Below are 19,233 nucleotides of genomic sequence, written 5' to 3'. Positions count from 1 at the left end.
AACAAAGCTAAGAGCACCTTTAGCTTTTAAGACAATTGAATTTACATGAGAATTAAAATTTAGTTTAGGGTCCATATTAACTCCTAAATCAACAAAGCTAAAAACTTGCTCTAAACTGAAGTTATTTATTACATAGGGGGAAAGATCAACAGTTCTACGGGAAAAGCACATCGTTTTACATTTTTTAAGATTCAGTGGCATATCATTTTTGTGACACTAAGTAACTAAATTATTTAAATCCGATTGCAACTCAGTCCTTTCGTTATGAGAAGTATATGATTTAAAAAGTTTTACATCATCCGCATATAATAAAATTTCTGAAAACTTAATTACTGAAGGTATATCATTGATGAACAACAAGAACAGAATCGGGCCGAGATGACTACCCTGTGGAACCCCTGAAGTGACACTAATTGAATCGGATAATGTATTATTAAATAAAACTTGTTGTTTTCTGTTAGTAAGATAAGAGGATACCCATTCAAGAAGTCTTGGTTGAAAACCAAGAAGATTCAGTTTTTGCAAAAGAATTGAGTGGTTTACTCTATCGAATGCTTTACTAAAGTCTGTATATATAACATCAGTATTCTTATTATCCCTAAAACCCATTGACACATGGTTTACAAATTCAAGCAAGTTAGTTACTGTAGATTTCCCTTTACAAAATCCATGCTGAGAGAATGAAATTAAAGGAGAGATTAAGAAAGTTATTTGGTCAGTGACAATAGCTTCAAAAAGTTTGGGTATAGCTGACATTTTAGCTATCCCCCTATAGTTCTCAACAGATGATCTAACTCCACTTTTATGCAAAGGTAATATAAAAGAGTTTTTCCACATTGACGGAAAAATACATTGTTTAAGAGATAGGTTAAAAAGCTTAGTTAAGGGCAGATAGATATGTTTTGCGCAATTTTTAAGAACGCTTGAGGGAATCATATCAGGGCCATATTTAAACGTATTTTTTAACGTAACTAAATAATTTAAGACATCTGTTTCAGAAATAATTGGTGTATTAATTACAGTACTCGGACATAACACTTGATGATATGGCACATTCATAGGGTAGTTTGAACAATAATTGGATTTGAAGAATTCTGCAAACATATTAGAAATAATATAATTGTCACATGACATTGTTGATTTATATTTCATCGCGGACGGAAAATTTGAAATCCTGCGTTTGGAGTTAACGAAACCATAAAACAATTTCGGATTACGAATAATATTATTTTTTACTTTGATTATGTAGTTTTTATAACATTTTTTGTTAAGTTCCTCAAACTGACGACGCAATTTAGAATATTTTTAATAGTCAACAAGAGCTCCAGTTCTTTTATAAAGTTTAAAAGCACGAGCTTTTTTATTTTTTAATTTACATAGCTCATTCGAATACCACAAATTTGAACTTTTTCTTTTGATAATAAAACATTTCGGAACAAATCTTTCAAAAATATTATAAATTGTTTCATTAAAATGTGATACATTTAATTCAATATTACCACTATAATCAGGCCAAGTCAATTTAGAAAGTTCACAATTAATCTTTTTGAAGTTAGCTTTCGCAAAGTTGAACCGAGAACAAAGGTCCTGTTTGTTGCATACAAGTAATTCGTCTATGATTTCGATATTAATTTCCAAGGCAGGGTGATAAGAGTCCTCTGGCAAAACTAAAGGATCAGATCGGACCACAGAAACTGTTGAAGTATTATCAACATAGACCAAATCTAGGAATTTACCAAACTTGTTCGGAATTAAGTTAATTTGGTTAAGACCCATCCCAGACATTTCTTCCAAAAACTCATTAAAGCTTAAACGAGTGCAAAAAGGGGTAATGCAATCGTCAACAGATTTCCAAGATACACACGGTAAATTGAAATCGCCTAGAACAATTATGTAATCAGTATTCTTAGCAATTGAAAAAACATTATTTATTAAAGAAGCATGCTGCGTATATACAGGTAAGTCCGATTGAGGCGGAATATAAGATAAAGTTAGATAAATAGAACATTTATTAATACAAATTCGTATGCACTTAAATTCAATAAAGTCCGCATGAGGAACTTCTACTTCTTCAGATGGAATTGAAGAATGCACAGCAAATAGTACACCCCCCCCCCCCCCCCCCCCGACTCTGTTCAGTCGATCGCATCTAAAGATTTGAAATTCACTATTTAATATTTCGTTATCAAAGATATGAGGTTTAAGCCAAGTTTCAGTAAAAGCGATGACTTTAAAATTACAATTAGTGCTGTTCAAATACAATTCTTTTAATTTTGTATTTAAACCCCTTACATTTTGATAGTGAATTTGTAATGAATTTTTTATAATTAGTTTTTTGAATCCGCAGCATTTTTTGGAATATGAGCAATTACAGTTTGTTTTTGTTGCTTTTGCTCGAATTCGCGCACGAAAGCACCAGGTGGCCAAAATGATTCATCAAGTAGCAATTGAAAATTAACAGCTGAAACGCCAATCTTGAAAGAAGATATGTTTCTTTCGTATTTAAAGTTAAATTTTCTGACATCAATATCAATATCGTTAATTTTTAATTTCGACGAGATGTAAAACTTTATATCTTCGATTGTGGTATCCGAAGCGAATCTCGAAACGAAAATTGATTTTCGTTGAGGTATTACTACCAAATTTTTTGCCACAAACTCAGAGTTAATAAGAGGCGGATCCTGAAAAGTTTTCCGCTTAAGGTTATCGTTATTTGTTTTCGGAGGATTAAGCACTTTTGAAGAGGAGGGCTTCTCTCCTTGAGGGCAAGGAGATGAGAGATTAATAAGGTCTAATTTCACCGGTGACATACTTTTTACGGACAAAGTGGCAGGTTCTTCATTAGACGGACGTTTACGTTTTGATGAAGGCTTAGCATTATCATCTTGATCATTTAGGCATTTAAATGATTGAAACAACACTTCATAATGCTTAAATTTTTCTGTAAGGTTTTGAAGTTCTCGACCGATTTCTTTAAAATTATTGCGCGCCTGTTTAAAAACTTTAAATAATTCAATATCTGTCGGTCTACACTTTAAGCACGACCAGCGCAGACCCTTTCCATCGAGAATAGAATCTACCTGTCAATCCAGCACATTTAAGATGGGCAAGCCCGTCACAAAGCCAACAAGAAACAAAACGATCAGAATCGCCTTTAATAGTACAATTCGGAAAATTGCAAGTCATTATGAAAAAAAAAAAAAAAAAATTAAATTGAAGGAAAAAACAGAATAGTAAATAATAATAAAAATTAAAATATGATATAATAGTAAATAGAAAAACAATAATAGTTATACTGAATTAGCCGAGATCACAACCAATATAATAGTGAGCAGTTTGAGAAGCACTGAGCCACTTAAAAATAATACGCAAACAGCTGTGAGCAAAAATGAAAGAAAAAAAGACGAATCAAAAGAAAAAGAGCAAATTAAAACAAAAACAATATGCAATCGCACAAACAATTGCAAAGTAGGAAATAAAATTGATAATTGATAACAACAACAAATGATTTAAAAGACTCGGCACCAGAATTTAAGAAAATAGTTAAAATACAATTAAAATTTAAATATAACACAAAAGCAAATTAGCACAAATACTTAGCTTTAGATTACACTTATTAAAAGTAAAACTTTCTTCAATTATATTAATAAATTTAAGCACAAATTCAAGAACCGAGGAAAAATTAAACTTCACAGTTTGACGTGTTGCCACGACGTGTCGTGGTTGTGAACTCTACCATTTTCCACGTGTCATCAGGGTGTCAAGAAAATATTATATACCGAATTTCATTGAAATCTGTCGAGTAGTTCCTGAGATATGGTTTTTGACCAGTAAGTGGGCATTTTGTAAAAAAAAATCTGAGTGCAGCTTCTTTCTGCCATTTCTTTTGTAAAATTTAGTTTTTCTGAGGTTTTTCGTTAGTGAGTTAGCGCACTTTCAGTAATTTTCAACCTAACCTTTGTATGGGAGGTGGAGGCGTGGTTACTATCCAATTTCTTTCATTTGTGGACTGTATTAAGAAGTGACTAAAAAAACGACTGCAGAAATTTTGGTGTATATAGCTTTATTGGTTTGCGAGATATAAAAAAAACCTATTTTGTGGGGCCACGCCCACTTGCCCAAAAAAATTACATCCAAATATGGCCCTTACTAGGACGATCCTCTGCACCAAATTTTACTTTTATTTCTTTATTTATGGCTTAGTTATGACACTTTATGTGTTTTCGGGTTTCGCCATTTTGTGGGCGTGGCAGAGGTCCGATTTACCCATTTTCGAAAGCACCAGTCTCACGGTGCCAAGGAACATGTGTGCCAAGTTTCGTTAAGATATCTGAATTTTTACTCAAGTTATCCGTTGCACGAACAGACAGACATTGGGATTTTGACTCGTCACGTCGCCCTCATCATTTTGATATATATAACCCTATATCGTTTTGTTTTATGACTTACCAACAACCGTTATGTGAACAAAACTCTAACACTCTCTTAGCAACTTTTGTTGCGAGAGTATAATTAAAACCCAAAAGTGAAACCTACAAAGGCCAAGATTTGCATTTAAATGAACAAACCTCTTTAAATTAAAATAGCATTGCTGTTGTTGTTGTGCCGGTTATCTAAAACATTTTTGAAATGGTAAGTATAAATTAATTGTCACCAAGTTCATTTAATGAGAGGTCCAGAAAACGATCTGCTTCAATGAGGTCGGGCCAAAGGGGGAGGGATGTTGGATGTGTGAGTCTATTAGGGCATGCAAAGGGGTGGTTAGTGTTAGAATAGTATAAATAATCGTAAATATGCACTACGACCTAAGGTATATTTTGCTCTTCCGATGTCTACATCGATTCCATTAATCCCGGAATTCTGGTGAAATCCAGAATGGTGTTAGGAGTAAGGCAGTCAATCCACTCCTCAATTGAATTACTAAGTTTCAATATTCAAGAGTTGAGCTTCTTGGTCCATGTTTCATGTGGGAAAACACACCATGACGTGGTAAGGGCACCGTTACTTTCCACTGCTGAAAGTCAAGAACGAGTCAGCTATGATGTATTTGTTGTTTTCTTTAATTACTACTCTCTGCGGTTTAGTGTCTCAATCAGCTGTTTTCATCTCACGCGGTTTGGACATATTCACACCATGGTGTATCCAGCGCCAAGTTTCGTTTCCAAACAAACGCGTCAACTTCACGTCTGTGATGAATGTTATGAGTTTTATATTCCTGAAGATTTACGAGTCATCTTAACGCTTATAATTCTACACTTGACATCCTATTCGGCTCTACCGTTAGTTGTTATAATTCTTCCCAGGCAGCAGAAGCAGTCAATAAATTCGATCACGTAATTCCAATTCTTGACATTTGCTGGAGTGATTGTTTTTCATAGCCTTCGTTTCAAATATATCTGTGCCTCTCCCGCTTAAGTGACCATATTCTGCGTCATCGTTGTTTTTTTCTAAATTTACATATAAAATTTCCCGCTTAAGAGGGTCCGCTTAAATGCGCGTAATATTTAAGCCACAAATACAAAATTGTTTGCAATTTTCCTCTTTTAAGTGCCTTTTCATATTTTTGACATTTAATGCGCCGAGAATTGTCAAAAGGAAAACGTATACATAGTTTTGTAATGTTTTTTCCATATTTATTGTTATTAATACGAATATTTTTTTAATTAATAAGAAATATTCTGAAAGAAAACAAAGGGCTAAGTTCAGGTGTAACCGAACATTTTATACTCTCGCAATTTATTTATTTAATTTTATTAAGATAACAAACAATTTGACCCACATATTCGGCATATATATGGTATAAAGTCAATTGAAAGTTTGAAAATCCAAATATTAAGTATATGGGAGTTAGGTGAAGTTATGACCCGATTTCACGTATTTTAGGCACGGAGACATTATATTAGAAGAAAAATATTCCCTCTGAATTTATTCAAAATATCTGAGAGATTCACCTATATTTTCGTTAAAAAATTTATTCGAAGATCTAAGGTCCTCATATTCGATGTATGAGTCCTTGAATACTTATGGTCCGATTTTGCCCATTTTAAAATTTTGTTTACAATTTTGAATGCAGCTCTTCTGTGTCTTCTTTATAATGAAATTTAAGGCTTCTGGTTTTCTTTACTGAATTAAAGCATTTTTAGTAGTTTTATACATAACCTTTGTATGGGAGGTGGGCGTGGTTATAATCCGATTTTCTCCGATGCCACACTATAAATGCAGAATTTGTGCAAAGTTCTATTCCGATATCTGCACTGGTGCTTCCTTTATATATTGTAAAGTAAACGATTCAGATTGGCTTCAAAATTCTGGTATATGGGAAGTAGGCGTGGTTGTGAACCGATTTGGCCTATTTTCACAACATATAATTGGGATGCAAGGGAAATATTACAAACCGAATTTCATTGAAATTGGTCGAGTAGTTTCGGAGATATGGTTTTTGACCCATAAGTGGGCGGAACCACGCCCATTTAAAATTTTTGTTTACAATTTTGAATGCAGCTCTTCTGTGCCTTCTTTATAATGAAATTTAAGGCTTCTGGTTTTCCTTACTGAATTAAAGCATTTTTAGTAGTTTTCTACATAACCTTTGTATGGAAGGACTCCATTTTTGGACTATATAAGGAAATACCTGAGAAAAACGATTCATGAAAGTTTCGTTGATATAGCTTTAGTAGTTTACGAGATATGAACAAACAACTTAGTATGGGGCGGGGCCACGCCCACTTTCCCAAAAAAATTACATCCAAATATGCCCCTTCCTAGAACAATCGTTTGTACCAATTTAAGTTCATAGCTTAATTTATGGCTTAGTTATAGCTATTTATATCCCATCCCATCTTCGAACCCACCTTCGAACTTAACCTTCTTATGGTGCCAAGGAACGCGTGTTCCAAGTTTCATTAAGATATCTCAATTTTTACTCAAGTTACAGCTTGCACGGACGGACAGACAGACATCCGGATTTGAACTTTACTCGTCACTCTGATCACTTTGGTATATATAATCTTATATCTAACTCGTTTAGTTTTAGAACTTACAAACAACCGTTATGTAAACAAAACTATAACACTCTCTTAGCAACTTTTGTTGCGAGAGTATAAAAATAATCGAAGTATTTGAGAAAAAGCGTGGTAAGTGCCTCAAGGCACTTAAGCGGGATTATTTAAGATAAAAGTCTTGCCTGTTAAAAAGGAGCACTTAAGCGGGGATTACTGTATAAAAATTGAATTATTTTGAGAAGTAGCCATGATAAGTTTCGTTTTATCATGTCGAATGATTTCTTAAAATCAAGAAGCACCTTCCCGGGTGCAACCGAACATTTTATACTCTCGCAATTTATTGATGAAATTTTATTAAGATAACACACAATTTCCATATATTCGGCAGAAAGTCCAATAGAATGACGAAAATCATCATATATAGTATATAAGGGCTGAGGTAATTCCTGAACCGATTTCACTCATTTTCACCACCAACTTACATACGTTATATCCAAGATTATATGCTCACTTAATTTGGCTAAGATATTTCACATATTAACCGATTTATAAGGTATTAAGCCCATCGTATTTTTGAAAAACCTATAATTAGGTATATGGGAGCTAGAGAAAGTTATGACCCGAGTTTAATAATTTTTGGAACAGAGACACACTATTAGAATTCTACCTCTGAAATTAATTAAAATGCCTGAAATATTTACCGATGTTTTTGGTGAAAAATTACCTTTAGGCACTGAGTTTTTCATGTTCGATATCCGGGGTCTTGAAATGTTATAGTCCGATTTCGACAACTGTTCCATAAGTGAAGCCATAGATGATATACAGTATTTGTGTAAAGGTTTATTCCGTTATCTTTATCGGTTCCTTATGTATACATTATAAAGTCCAGGAATCAGATGGAATTCAAAATTGAGTTATATGGGAAGTTGTCGTGGTTGTGAACTCTACCATTTTCCACGTGTCATCAGGGTGTCAAGAAAATATTATATACCGAATTTCATTGAAATCTGTCGAGTAGTTCCTGAGATATGGTTTTTGACCTCTTAGCAAGTTTGTTGCGAGAGTATAATTAAAACCCAAAAGTGAAACCTACAAAGGCCAAGATTTGCATTTAAATGAACAAACCTCTTTAAATTAAAATAGCATTGCTGTTGTTGTTGTGCCGGTTATCTAAAACATTTTTGAAATGGTAAGTATAAATTAATTGTCACCAAGTTCATTTAAAGAGAGGTCCAGAAAACGATCTGCTTCAATGAGGTCGGGCCAAAGGGGGAGGGATGTTGGATGTGTGAGTCTATTAGGGCATGCAAAGGGGTGGTTAGTGTTAGAATAGTATAAATAATCGTAAATATGCACTACGACCTAAGGTATATTTTGCTCTTCCGATGTCTACATCGGTTCCATTAATCCCGGAATTCTAATGAATTCCAGAATGGTGTTAGGAGTAAGGCAGTCAATCCACTCCTCAATTGAATTACTAAGTTTCAATATTCAAGAGTTGAGCTTCTTGGTCCATGTTTCATGTGGGAAAACACACCATGACGTGGTAAGGGCACCGTTACTTTCCACTGCTGAAAGTCAAGAACGAGTCAGCTATGATGTATTTGTTGTTTTCTTTAATTACTTCTCTCTGCGGTTTAGTGTCCCAATCAGCTGTTTTCATCTCACGCGGTTTGGACATATTCACATCATGGTGTATCCAGCGCCAAGTTTCGTTTCCAAACAACCGCGTCAACTTCACGCCTGCGGTGAATGTTATGAGTTTTATATTCCTGAAGATTTACGAGTCATCTTATAATTCTACACGTGACATCCTATTCGGCTCTACCGTTAGTTGTTATAATTCTTCCCAGGCAGCAGAAGCAGTCAATAAATTCGATCACGTAATTCCAATTCTTGACATTTGCTGGAGTGATTGTCTTTCATAGTCTTCGTTTCAAATATACCTAGTCGACTCAGTTGTTGACTTTCATGACAGAGAATATCATCCGCAAATTTCAAGTGGTTGTTTTGTGTAGTATCGCCAATTCCGAATTCTTATACAGTGATCCCCGCTTAAGTGTCAATTGAAAGTTTGAAAACCCTAATATTAAGTATATGGGAGTTAGGTGAAGTTATGACCAGATTTCACGTATTTTAGGCACGGAGACATTATATTAGAAAAAACATATTCCCTCTGAATTTATTCAAAATATCTGAGAGATTCACCTATATTATGAATACTTATGGTCCGAATTTGCCCATTTTAAAATTTTGTTTACAATTTTGAAAGCAGCTCTTCTGTGACTTCTTTATAATGAAATTTAAGGCTTCTGGTTTTCCTTACTGAATTAAAGCATTTTTAGTAGTTTTCTACATAACCTTTTTATGAGACGTGGGCGTGGTTATAATCCGATTTTCTCCGATGCCACACTGTAAATGCAGAATTTGTGCAAAGTTCTATTCCGATATCTGCATTGGTGATTCCTTTATATATTGTATAGTAAACGATTCAGATTGGCATCAAAGTTCTGGTATATGGCAAGTAGGCGTGGTTGTGAACCGATTTGGCCTATTTTCACAACATATAATTGGAATGCTAGGGAAATAGGAGGATGGAGTCATATGTAGAAGTTCACGTAAGTGAGGAAAGTTTCTGACTGTCATTCACTTGGGAGTGGCCAGGAATAATTCTTTTACATATGTCTCAAGCAGCTCACGACTTTCGGTTTTAGACCAAGTATCCTCTGGGTAGCCAACAGACATCCGTTTGGAGGCGAGCTAAAGTGAGAAGGCGAAACCCGCTTATGCGGTTGTGCGAAGGGTTTGGGACCCACCACATAAAAACACCCCCCAATGAAAAGGAAGAAACAGCCTCGGATGAGAGACCCCAATTTTGATGACGACCACTGCAAACGTTTAAAGGACTACGTATTAAGGGCATGCACCTGGAATGTCCAGACCCTTAATTGGGAAGGTGCCTCTGCCCAGCTGGTTGATGTCCTCGTAAGAGTAAAGGCTGACATCACCGCAATCCAAGAAATGCGATGGACGGGACAAGGACGGAAGAAGGTGGGTCTTTGTGACATCTACTACAGCGGCTATATAAAGGAGCGCAAATTCGGTGTGGGATTCGTGGTGGGAGAGAGACTCCGTCGTCGAGTCCTGGCATTCACTCCGGTGGATGAACGTCTAGCCACAATCCGCATCAAAGCGAGGTTCTTCAACATATCGCTGATTTGCGCCCACGCCCCGACGGAAGAGAAGGACGAAGTGATCAAAGATACCTTCTATGAGCGCCTAGAACGTACCTATGAGCGCTGCCCCCGCCACGATGTCAAAATCGTGCTTGGCGATTTCAACGCTAGGGTGGGTAAATAATGTGTCTTTGGCACAACAGTCGGAAAATTCAGCCTCCATGACGAAACATCACCAAACGGTCTGAGGCTGATCGCCTTCGCCGGGGCCCTAAATATGGTCGTCTGTAGTACCAGATTCCAGCATAAGAAAATCCATCAAGCTACTTGGCTGTTCCCGAATCGAATCACTCGCAACCAGATCGATCATGTTGTGATAGATGGACGACATGTCTCCAGTGTTTTTGATGTGCGTACGCTTCGTGGTCCCAACATCGACTCGGACCACTATCTTGTAGCAGCTAAGATACGCACCCGCCTCTGTTTAGAAAAGCGCACACGTCAACAAACACAAGGAAGGTTCGACATCGAGAAGCTGCAATCGCAACCGACAGCCGAACGATTTTCTGCTCGACTTGCACTCCTGCTCTCTGAGAGCACTCATCAGCATCTCGGTATAAGGGAACTATGGGATGGCATATCAAACTCCTTACGTACAGCTGCAACCGAAACCATTGTCTTTTGGAAAAGTCAAAAAAACAGCTGGTATGATGAGGATTGTCGTCTCGCAGTGGAGAGAAAACAGACTGCCTACCTCGCAATGTTGCGATCGACGAGCAGGATGGGAAAGATACCGAGAGCTGAAGATGGAAGCGAGACGCATTTGCAGACAAAAAAAGAAAGATGCCGAAATGCGTGAGTATGAAGAGCTTGACAAGCTCGCCGACAGGGGTAATGCTCGAAAATTTTACGAAAAGATCCGGCGACTAACTGAAGGTTTCAAGACCGGAGCACACTCCTGTAGGACCCCCAGAGATGATCTAGTTATTGATGACCAGAGTATACTGAGTTTGTGGAGGGAACACTTCTCCAGCCTGTTGAATGGCAGTGAAAGTACAACACCAGGAGATGGCTAACCCGATTCCCAAATCGACGACGATGGAGCAGATGTTCCATTGCCCAACCGTGAAGATATTCGAATAGCAATTACCCGCTTGAAGAACAATAAGGCGGCGGGGGCCGATGGATTACCGGCCGAGCTATTCAAATACGGCGGCGAAGAGCTGATAAAGTGCTTGCATCAGCTTCTTTGCAGAATATGGTCGGAAGAAAGCATGCCTGACGATTGGGATCTCAGTGTACTCTGCCCCATACACAAAAAGGGAGACTCCACAATTTGCGCCAATTACCGTGGGATATGCCTCCTCAACATCGCGTATAAGGTTCTGTCGAGCGTACTGTGTGAAAGACTAAAGCACACCGTCAACAAACTGATTGGACCTTATCAGTGTGGCTTTAGACCTGGAAAATCAACAACAGACCAGATATTCACCATGCGCCAAATTTTGGAGAAGACCCGTGAAAAGAGGATCGACACACACCATCTATTTGTCGACTTTAAAGCTGCTTTCGACAGCACGAAAAGGAGCTGCCTTTATGCCGCGATGTCTGAATTTGGTATCCCCGCGAAACTAATACGGCTGTGTAAGCTGACGTTGAGCAACACCAAAAGCTCCGTCAGGATCGGGAAGGACCTCTCCGAGCCGTTCGATACCAGACGAGGTTTCAGACAAGGTGACTCACTCTCGTGTGATTTCTTTAACCTGATGCTAGAGAAAATAATACGAGCTGCAGAGCTAGATAGAGAAGGTACAATCTTCTATAAGAGTGTACAGCTACTGGCGATATCATTGGAAACAACACCCGCGCCGTTAGTTCTGCTTTTTCCAGATTGGATAAGGATGCGAAGCGTATCGGTCTGGTGGTGAACGAGGACAAGATGAAATATCTCCTGTCGTCAAACAAACAGTCTTGGCTCCCACGTCACTGTCGACAGTCATAACTTTGAAGTTGTAGATAATTTCGTCTACCTGGGAACCAGCATTAACAGCAATAACAATGTCAGCCTGGAAATGCAACGCAGAATCACTCTTGCCAACAGGTGCTACTATGGACTAAGTAGGCAATTGAAAAGTAAAGTCCTCTATCGATGAACAAAAACCAAACTCTACAAGTCTGTCATCATTCCCGTGCTACTTTACGGTGCAGAAGCGTGGACGATGTCAACATCCGATGAGACGGCACTAGGAGTTTTCGAGAGAAAGGTTTTGCGGAAGATTTATGGTCCCTTACACATTGGCAACGGCGAATACCGCAGTGATGGAACGATGAGCTGTATGTGTTATTCGACGACATAGACATAGTCCAGCGGCTACGCTGGCTAGGTCATGTTGTTCGAATGGATGAAAGTGCTCCAGCTCTGAAAGTATTCGATGCAGTACCCGCTGGTGGAAGCCGAGGAAGAGGGAGACCACCACTCCGAAGGAAGGACTAGGTGGAGAGGGACCTGGCTTCGCTTGGTATAACCAATTGGCGCCAAACTGCCAGAATGAGGGAGACGTGGCGCGCTGTTTTCGACTCGGCTATAACCGCGTAGGCGGTGTCTACGCCAGTCAAGAAGAAGGAGGGATATAATACAAACCGAATTTCATTGAAATTGGTCGAGTAGTTTCGGAGATATGGTTTTTGACCCATAAGTGGGCGGAACCACGCCCATTTAAAATTTTGTTTACCATTTTGAGTGCAGCTCTTCTGTGCCTTCTTTATAATGAAATTTAAGGCTTCTGGTTTTCCTTACTGAATTAAAGCATTTTTAGTAGTTTTCTACATAATCCGATGGTTATAATCCGATTTTCTTCATTTTTGGACTATATAAGGAAATACCTGAGAAAAACGATTCCTGAAAGTTTCGTTGATATAGCTTTAGTAGTTTACGAGATATGAACAAAAAACTTAGTATGGCGGGGCCACGACCACTTTCCCAAAAAAATTACATCCAAATATGCCCCTTCCTAGAACAATCGTTTGTACCAAAATATAAGTTCATAGCTTAATTTATGGCTTAGTTATAGCTCTTTATATGTTTTCGGTTATCGCCATTTTGTGGGCGTGGCAGTGGTCCGATTCCGCCCATCTTCGAACTTAACCTTCTTATGGTGCCAGGGAACACGTGTTCCAAGTTTCATTAAGATATCTCAATTTTTACTCAAGTTACAGCTTGCACGGACGGACAGACAGACATCCGGATTTGAACTTTACTCGTCACCCTGATCACTTTGGTATATATAATCTTATATCTAACTCGTTTAGTTTGAGGACTTACAAACAAACGTTATGTGAACAAAACTAGAACACTCTCTTAGCAACTTTTGTTGCGAGAGTATAAAAATAATCGAAATATTTCAGAAAAAGCTTGTTAAGTGCCTTGAGGCAGGATTATTTAAGTGCCTTTCCCGTTTAAGTGTGTCAAAAGCCTTGCATGTTAAAAAGGAGCACTTAAGCGGAGATTACTGTATAAAAATTGGATTATTATTGAATTATTTTGAGAAGTAGCCATGATGAGTTTCGTTTTATCATGTCGAATGATTTCTTGAAATCAAGAAGCACCTTCCCGGGTGTAACCGGACATTTTATACCTTCGCAATTTATTGATGAAATTTTATTAAGATAACACACAATTTGACCCATATATTCGGCAGAAAGTCCAATAGAATGACGAAAATCATCATATATAGTATATAAGGGCTGAGGTAATTCCTGAACCGATTTCACCGGTTACATTACATCCAAGATTATATGCTCACTTAATTTGGCTAAGATATTTCACATATTAACCGATTTATAAGGTATTAAGCCCATCGTATTTTTGATAAACCTATAATTAGGTATATGGGAGCTAGAGAAAGTTATGACCCGATTTTAATAATTTTTGGAACAGAGACACACTATTAGAATTCTACCTCTGAAATTAATTAAAATGCATAAAAGATTTACCGATGTTTTTGGTGAAAAATTACCTTTAGGCACTGAGTTCTTCATGTTCGATATCCGCCTTGAAATGTTATAGTCCGATTTCGACAACTGTTCCATAAGTGAAGCCATAGATGATATACAGTATTTGTGTAAAGGTTTATTCCGTTATCTTTATCGGTTCCTTATGTATACATTATAAAGTCAAGGAATCAGTTGGAATTCAAAATTGAGTTATATGGGAAGTAGTCGTGGTTGTAAACCGATTTCGCCCATTTGTTATCCGTGTTGTCAGGGTGTCAAGAAAAAATTATATACCGAATTTCATTGAAATCTGTCGAGTAATTCCTGAGATATGGTTTTTGACCCATAAGTGAGCGACGCCACGCCCATTTCATAATTTGTAAAAAAATCTGAGTGCAACTTCCTTCGGCCATTTCTTCTGTAAAATTTAGTGTTTCTGACGTTTTCAGTTAGTGAGTTAACGCACTTTTAGTTTTTTAATTTTCAATCTAACCTTTGTATGATTATTATCCGATTTGACATGGTGTGTGATGGGGTACGTAAGAGAAACGATTGCAGAAAGTTTGGTTTATATAGCTTTACTGGTTTGCGAGATATATACAAATAACGAATTTTAGGGCGGGGACACGCCCACTTTGCTTGACCCCTTCGTTTTGCCATTTTGTGGGGATGGTAATGGTCCGATTTCGCCCATTTCGATATCAACCACCTCAGGATGTAAGGGAATATATATACCAAGTTTCGTCAAGATATATAAATTTATACTCAAGTTTTCCGTTGCACGGACAGACGGACGGACGGACGGACGGACAGTAAGTAACAAGTAAGGAAGGCCTAAGTCGGGTGTCACCACACATTTTATACTCTCGCAATTTATTTATTTAAATTTATTAATATAATAAACAATTTGACTCACTTATTCGGCATATATATGGTATAAAGGGCATTGAAAGTTTGAAAACCCTAATATTAAGTATATGAGAGATAGATGAAGTTATGACCCGATTTCACCCATTGTTGGCACGGAGACATATTATTGGAAGGAATATTCCCTCAAAATGTCTGATAGACTTAACTATAGTTTCGGTAAAAATTGTGTTAGAAGTGCTGAGGTCCTCATATTCGATATAAAGGGTCTTGAAAACTTATGGAATCGACAATTTTTAGAAGGGCAATGCCACTCTTTAAATACAGTATTTTTGCAAAGTTATGTTCCGATATCTTCACTAGTACAAACTTTATATATTGTAAAGTAAACTTTTCAGACCGATTTCAGAGTTCCGGTATATGGAAAGTAGGCGTGGTTGTGAACCGTACCATTTTGAGTGCACCTCTTCTGTACCATCTTTATAATGAAATGTATGGTTTCTGGTGGATTTACTTACTGAATTAAAGCATTTTTAGTAGTTTGGTAGTTCAACGTAAACTTTTTTTCCGATTTTTTCCATTTCTGGACTATATAATGAAATACCTGAAAAAAATACTGCTGAGGGTTTCGTTGATACAGCTCTAGTAGTTTATGAGATATATACAAAAAAATTACCAGGGGTGGGGCCACGCAGACTTTCCCAAAAAATACATCCAAATATGCCCCTTCCTAGAACAATCCTTTGTACCAAATTTCACTTTCATAGCTTAATTTATGGCTTAATAATAGATCTTTATGTGTTTTCGGTTATCGCCATTTTGTGGGAGTGGCAGTGGTCCGATTCCGCCCATCTTACTTTCTTATGGTGCCAAAGAACGCGTGTTCCAAATTTCATTAAGATATCTAAATTTTTAGTCAAGTTACAGCTTGCACGGACGGACAGGCAGACATCGGACAGAACTTTACTCGTTATCCTGATCACTTTGGTATATATAACCTTATATCTAACTCGTTTAGTTTTAGCACTTACAAACAACCGTTATGTGAACAAAACTATAATACTCTCTTAGCAACATTTGTTGCGAGAGTGTAAAAAGAATGACTGTAAAGTATGTTTCAATTGTATTTAATTTTTAACATGAATTATTTGTTTACATAGTTTCATTCACATTTATAAAATTTTGCTTATACATATCTATCGAGTTTACCGAGTACATATGTACGATGTATATCATATGTTTGAATACATATATAAACTTATTTCCAATACAATTGTTCTATATTCAATAATTGAACTGAAATAAATAATTAAACCAAATATATTACGAACTCTTACTTGTTTATTCAAAGACAACATGTGTAGTTTGTTAGCATAGAAATATGCCAATTATGTATTCCTGCATTGGGAATATCAATATTTTTGATCGGACAGCGTGTCCGCTTTATTGATCAGAAACGACTCAAACTTAAATTTAACAATTTGATTAATTTATACTTATTCTAAGCCACGGAATTATTAAGTGGCGTGATATATTTCCTAGAATGCATGTTGCATGTTCGGTTGGCATGTGCCGGATGTGCTGAGGTTGCATCGGCAGAATTTACAAGTTGTCGCTTGCGCTGTAATTTCGGGGTTGTTGATATAGTTGCACTTTATGCTTGGATCGTGCTAACTCTTCCCCTCTTAAGTATAGAATAGTAAGAGTGCTAAAGTATTTCTTTTTATTTAACCAAAATAAAAACACAATCATTGCAAATGTAATTATAAATAATAATTCCAAATTCATCGAAAATATCGTATATTTTTTTTGGAAAGAAACTAGGCGGAATTGTGCTACAAAACTCCAAACTAATTGTAAACAATAGTGGCGCAAAGCCAAATCAGTTTTGCAGATGTAAAGATCAAGTAAGATTTAAAAGAATTTAAAAGTTTGAAATTTCCATTTGAGAGTTACTAAATTTTAAATAATGTAATAGAAATATATAATATATAGTGTTACAATAATATACATATGTATATTTGGAGACGTCGTTAGAAAATATATGTTTTCCTTGGTAACTAGCACCAATGTTTAAATGAGTAAAAACTCTTGGGAGAATTCTTTCTAAACTAAATAAAAAAATTTTCACATTTAAGCTTTAATTTAGCAAGTGTCTATTTTTCTAAAAATTAATTGTACGGAAAATATTTTTCTTTCAAGAATAATTTACTATTCCCTTAGTAAGTAGTCTTTTAAATAAAGTGCAACTTAAATCTGCACAAATTATGTACAAGTACATAGGTAGCTTTACAGATGTCAAGATTTGTTTACATATTTATTTTTTAGAAAAAAAATATCATGAAATGCCCAGGAAACTATCATTTTTCAGTTTCCTTCATATGTGGGTGCCCTAATATCATACATATGTACAGTGGTCGACAAAAGTCTGCATACACACCCTGTTTTCGTGATGAAAGTACAAAAGCTTCTTAGTACAATGTGTTGATACTGTTTCTTTCTGATCTTCTTTTTAATTACTATAAACTAAATAAATCCATTATTTAAAATTAATCAACAAAGTTATGAAAGAAAACCTAAAAAATTCCGCTGACAAAAGTCTACTTATAGTGTATAAATAACGTATTTTAATGCGAAAATCTTGTTTTTGGCATTTAGATGGGACACAGTACACATCTACCAACCGTTACTACTAAATTTATCAACTCTGCAGATGTAATGCAGTTCTTAGTGTCTATTATACGGTTTTTGAGTAAAGTAGCGATACAAAGATAATTTTTTCTAATTTTTGTCTCCAAAAATTCCCAAATACGTTTAATTGTACTTAAATCAAGTGCTAGGCGGTGTTGTGTTTAATTGTGTTGAAGCATAGTATAGTACCCAATCTTTAACACTTTACGTCATTTGCTTTGGATCGTAATCTTGCTGGCAGATCCTGCCGAAACTGATTTTGGTGAAGCCGCAAAAGCTCCATAAACCGTTACAATCCCGCCACAATACTACTTCGGACCAAACACAGTATATCAAAAATTTCGAACTATGAACCGTCTGAAAATATATTATTTTTTCCAAAATCTTTCCCCTTTTCTTTATGTTCATTGCCAATTCGAAACGAAGTTTTTTCTGTGGAACCCTGAGATGATAAAAATGTTGTGATGTATTTGCTATATGTTAAGGCCAGTTAGTGGCTTTTTGTCCACTGCTTTTGGAATCAAACCGACGTCTCTAAGAGTTTGTTGCTTTGGGCATCCACTTGACGGCTTACTTTCGGTAGAACCACTATTTTTGAAGTTTTTACCATGGACGGTACTGTCGCTATATACTAATTATTTTTTTTTTTTTTGGAAATTTCAACATATAATTTTTTTCTTTTCAATGTTTTATAAACAAAAAGCGAAAAAGTTAACGCTACATTGCAAAATGCACTCAGTGTATGAGCTCCGTAAATGTAAACTTTTGTCGAAGGAATTTTTTTTCATAACGTTATTGATTTATTTAAAAAAAATAATAATTTTTTAGTTTCTTGTGATTAGATAGAAAATGAGAATGAAAATGTATCAATACATATTTTCTAAAAAGCCACGAAAACATAGGGTGTAAGTAGACTTTTGTCGGCCACTGTATATAAATGATTCCTGTACTAAGACTACAACTATGTGTTTCATGTCTGCATATACATATGCAGACAAAAAAAACAACCATTTACTAGTATGAAAATTGTTTTTAAGCGTTTGTTGTTAGAATCACCACAGCCGCTCTAGGTTAGAATGTTGGAGAGTTGGAAATATTTGTCCTCGGCGTTCACCGCATTCATTTCTCTTACAAATACATGCCATTTACTAAGAAATCTGCCTCATGCGAATAAGGCGTCTTTCCGCCCATGCGACGAGTGCGTCGGCTGACAGTACGCATGCGACAGCCAATTAATATGGCTAGAGCGGCTGTGACAAGTAAACCTAGCGTTAAAGAGAGCATAGCACCACCCGGTCGCTCAGATTGTCCATCATGATCTCGAAATTCGAAACCAAGATTGTCGTGTATTAATTTGTATTGCTCGTGCACGGGCGAGGGGACAGGAACATGTTGTCTTTGTTCCTCAAGCGCTGACTCTATTGGATCCAGCAGACCTTTGCCCTTTTCGCTTTGAGGAAGATTGGCCAGCTTCATATGTTTTTGTTTCTGAAATTAAGTACAAT

General features: G+C 36.5%; 1 protein-coding gene and 1 long non-coding RNA gene across 9 annotated transcripts in view; both read right to left on the bottom strand.

Moving 5' to 3' along the window:
* Positions 1-2,116: 2,116 nt before the first annotated feature.
* On the bottom strand, positions 2,117-9,183 carry LOC128920177 (uncharacterized). 2 transcript variants are annotated; one of them, XR_008470292.1, is made up of 6 exons: positions 8,626-9,183; positions 8,364-8,572; positions 7,726-8,295; positions 5,071-6,210; positions 4,806-5,014; positions 2,117-4,737 (listed from the first exon to the last, which is right to left on the bottom strand). It is a non-coding gene; the product is annotated as an uncharacterized LOC128920177 (long non-coding RNA). The 2 variants fall into 2 exon arrangements; XR_008470291.1 differs by having other exon boundaries at positions 5,071-6,631; positions 8,626-9,181.
* Positions 9,184-16,143: 6,960 nt separating this feature from the next.
* LOC105220090 (uncharacterized) overlaps positions 16,144-19,233 on the bottom strand; it is a 77,226-nt gene continuing 74,136 nt past the window's right edge. For all 7 annotated transcript variants that reach the window (XM_054228180.1, XM_054228179.1, XM_011196498.3 and 4 more), the window contains one exon: positions 16,144-19,216. In XM_054228180.1, coding sequence (XP_054084155.1) covers positions 18,857-19,216 — 360 coding nt within the window. In that variant the 3' untranslated portion in view covers positions 16,144-18,856. The remainder of the gene's footprint in view (positions 19,217-19,233) is intronic.

The sequence above is a fragment of the Zeugodacus cucurbitae genome, chromosome 3 (assembly GCF_028554725.1).
Source record: "Zeugodacus cucurbitae isolate PBARC_wt_2022May chromosome 3, idZeuCucr1.2, whole genome shotgun sequence".
NCBI lineage: Eukaryota > Metazoa > Arthropoda > Insecta > Diptera > Tephritidae > Zeugodacus > Zeugodacus cucurbitae.
This window is presented reverse-complemented; position numbering and strand designations above follow the sequence as displayed.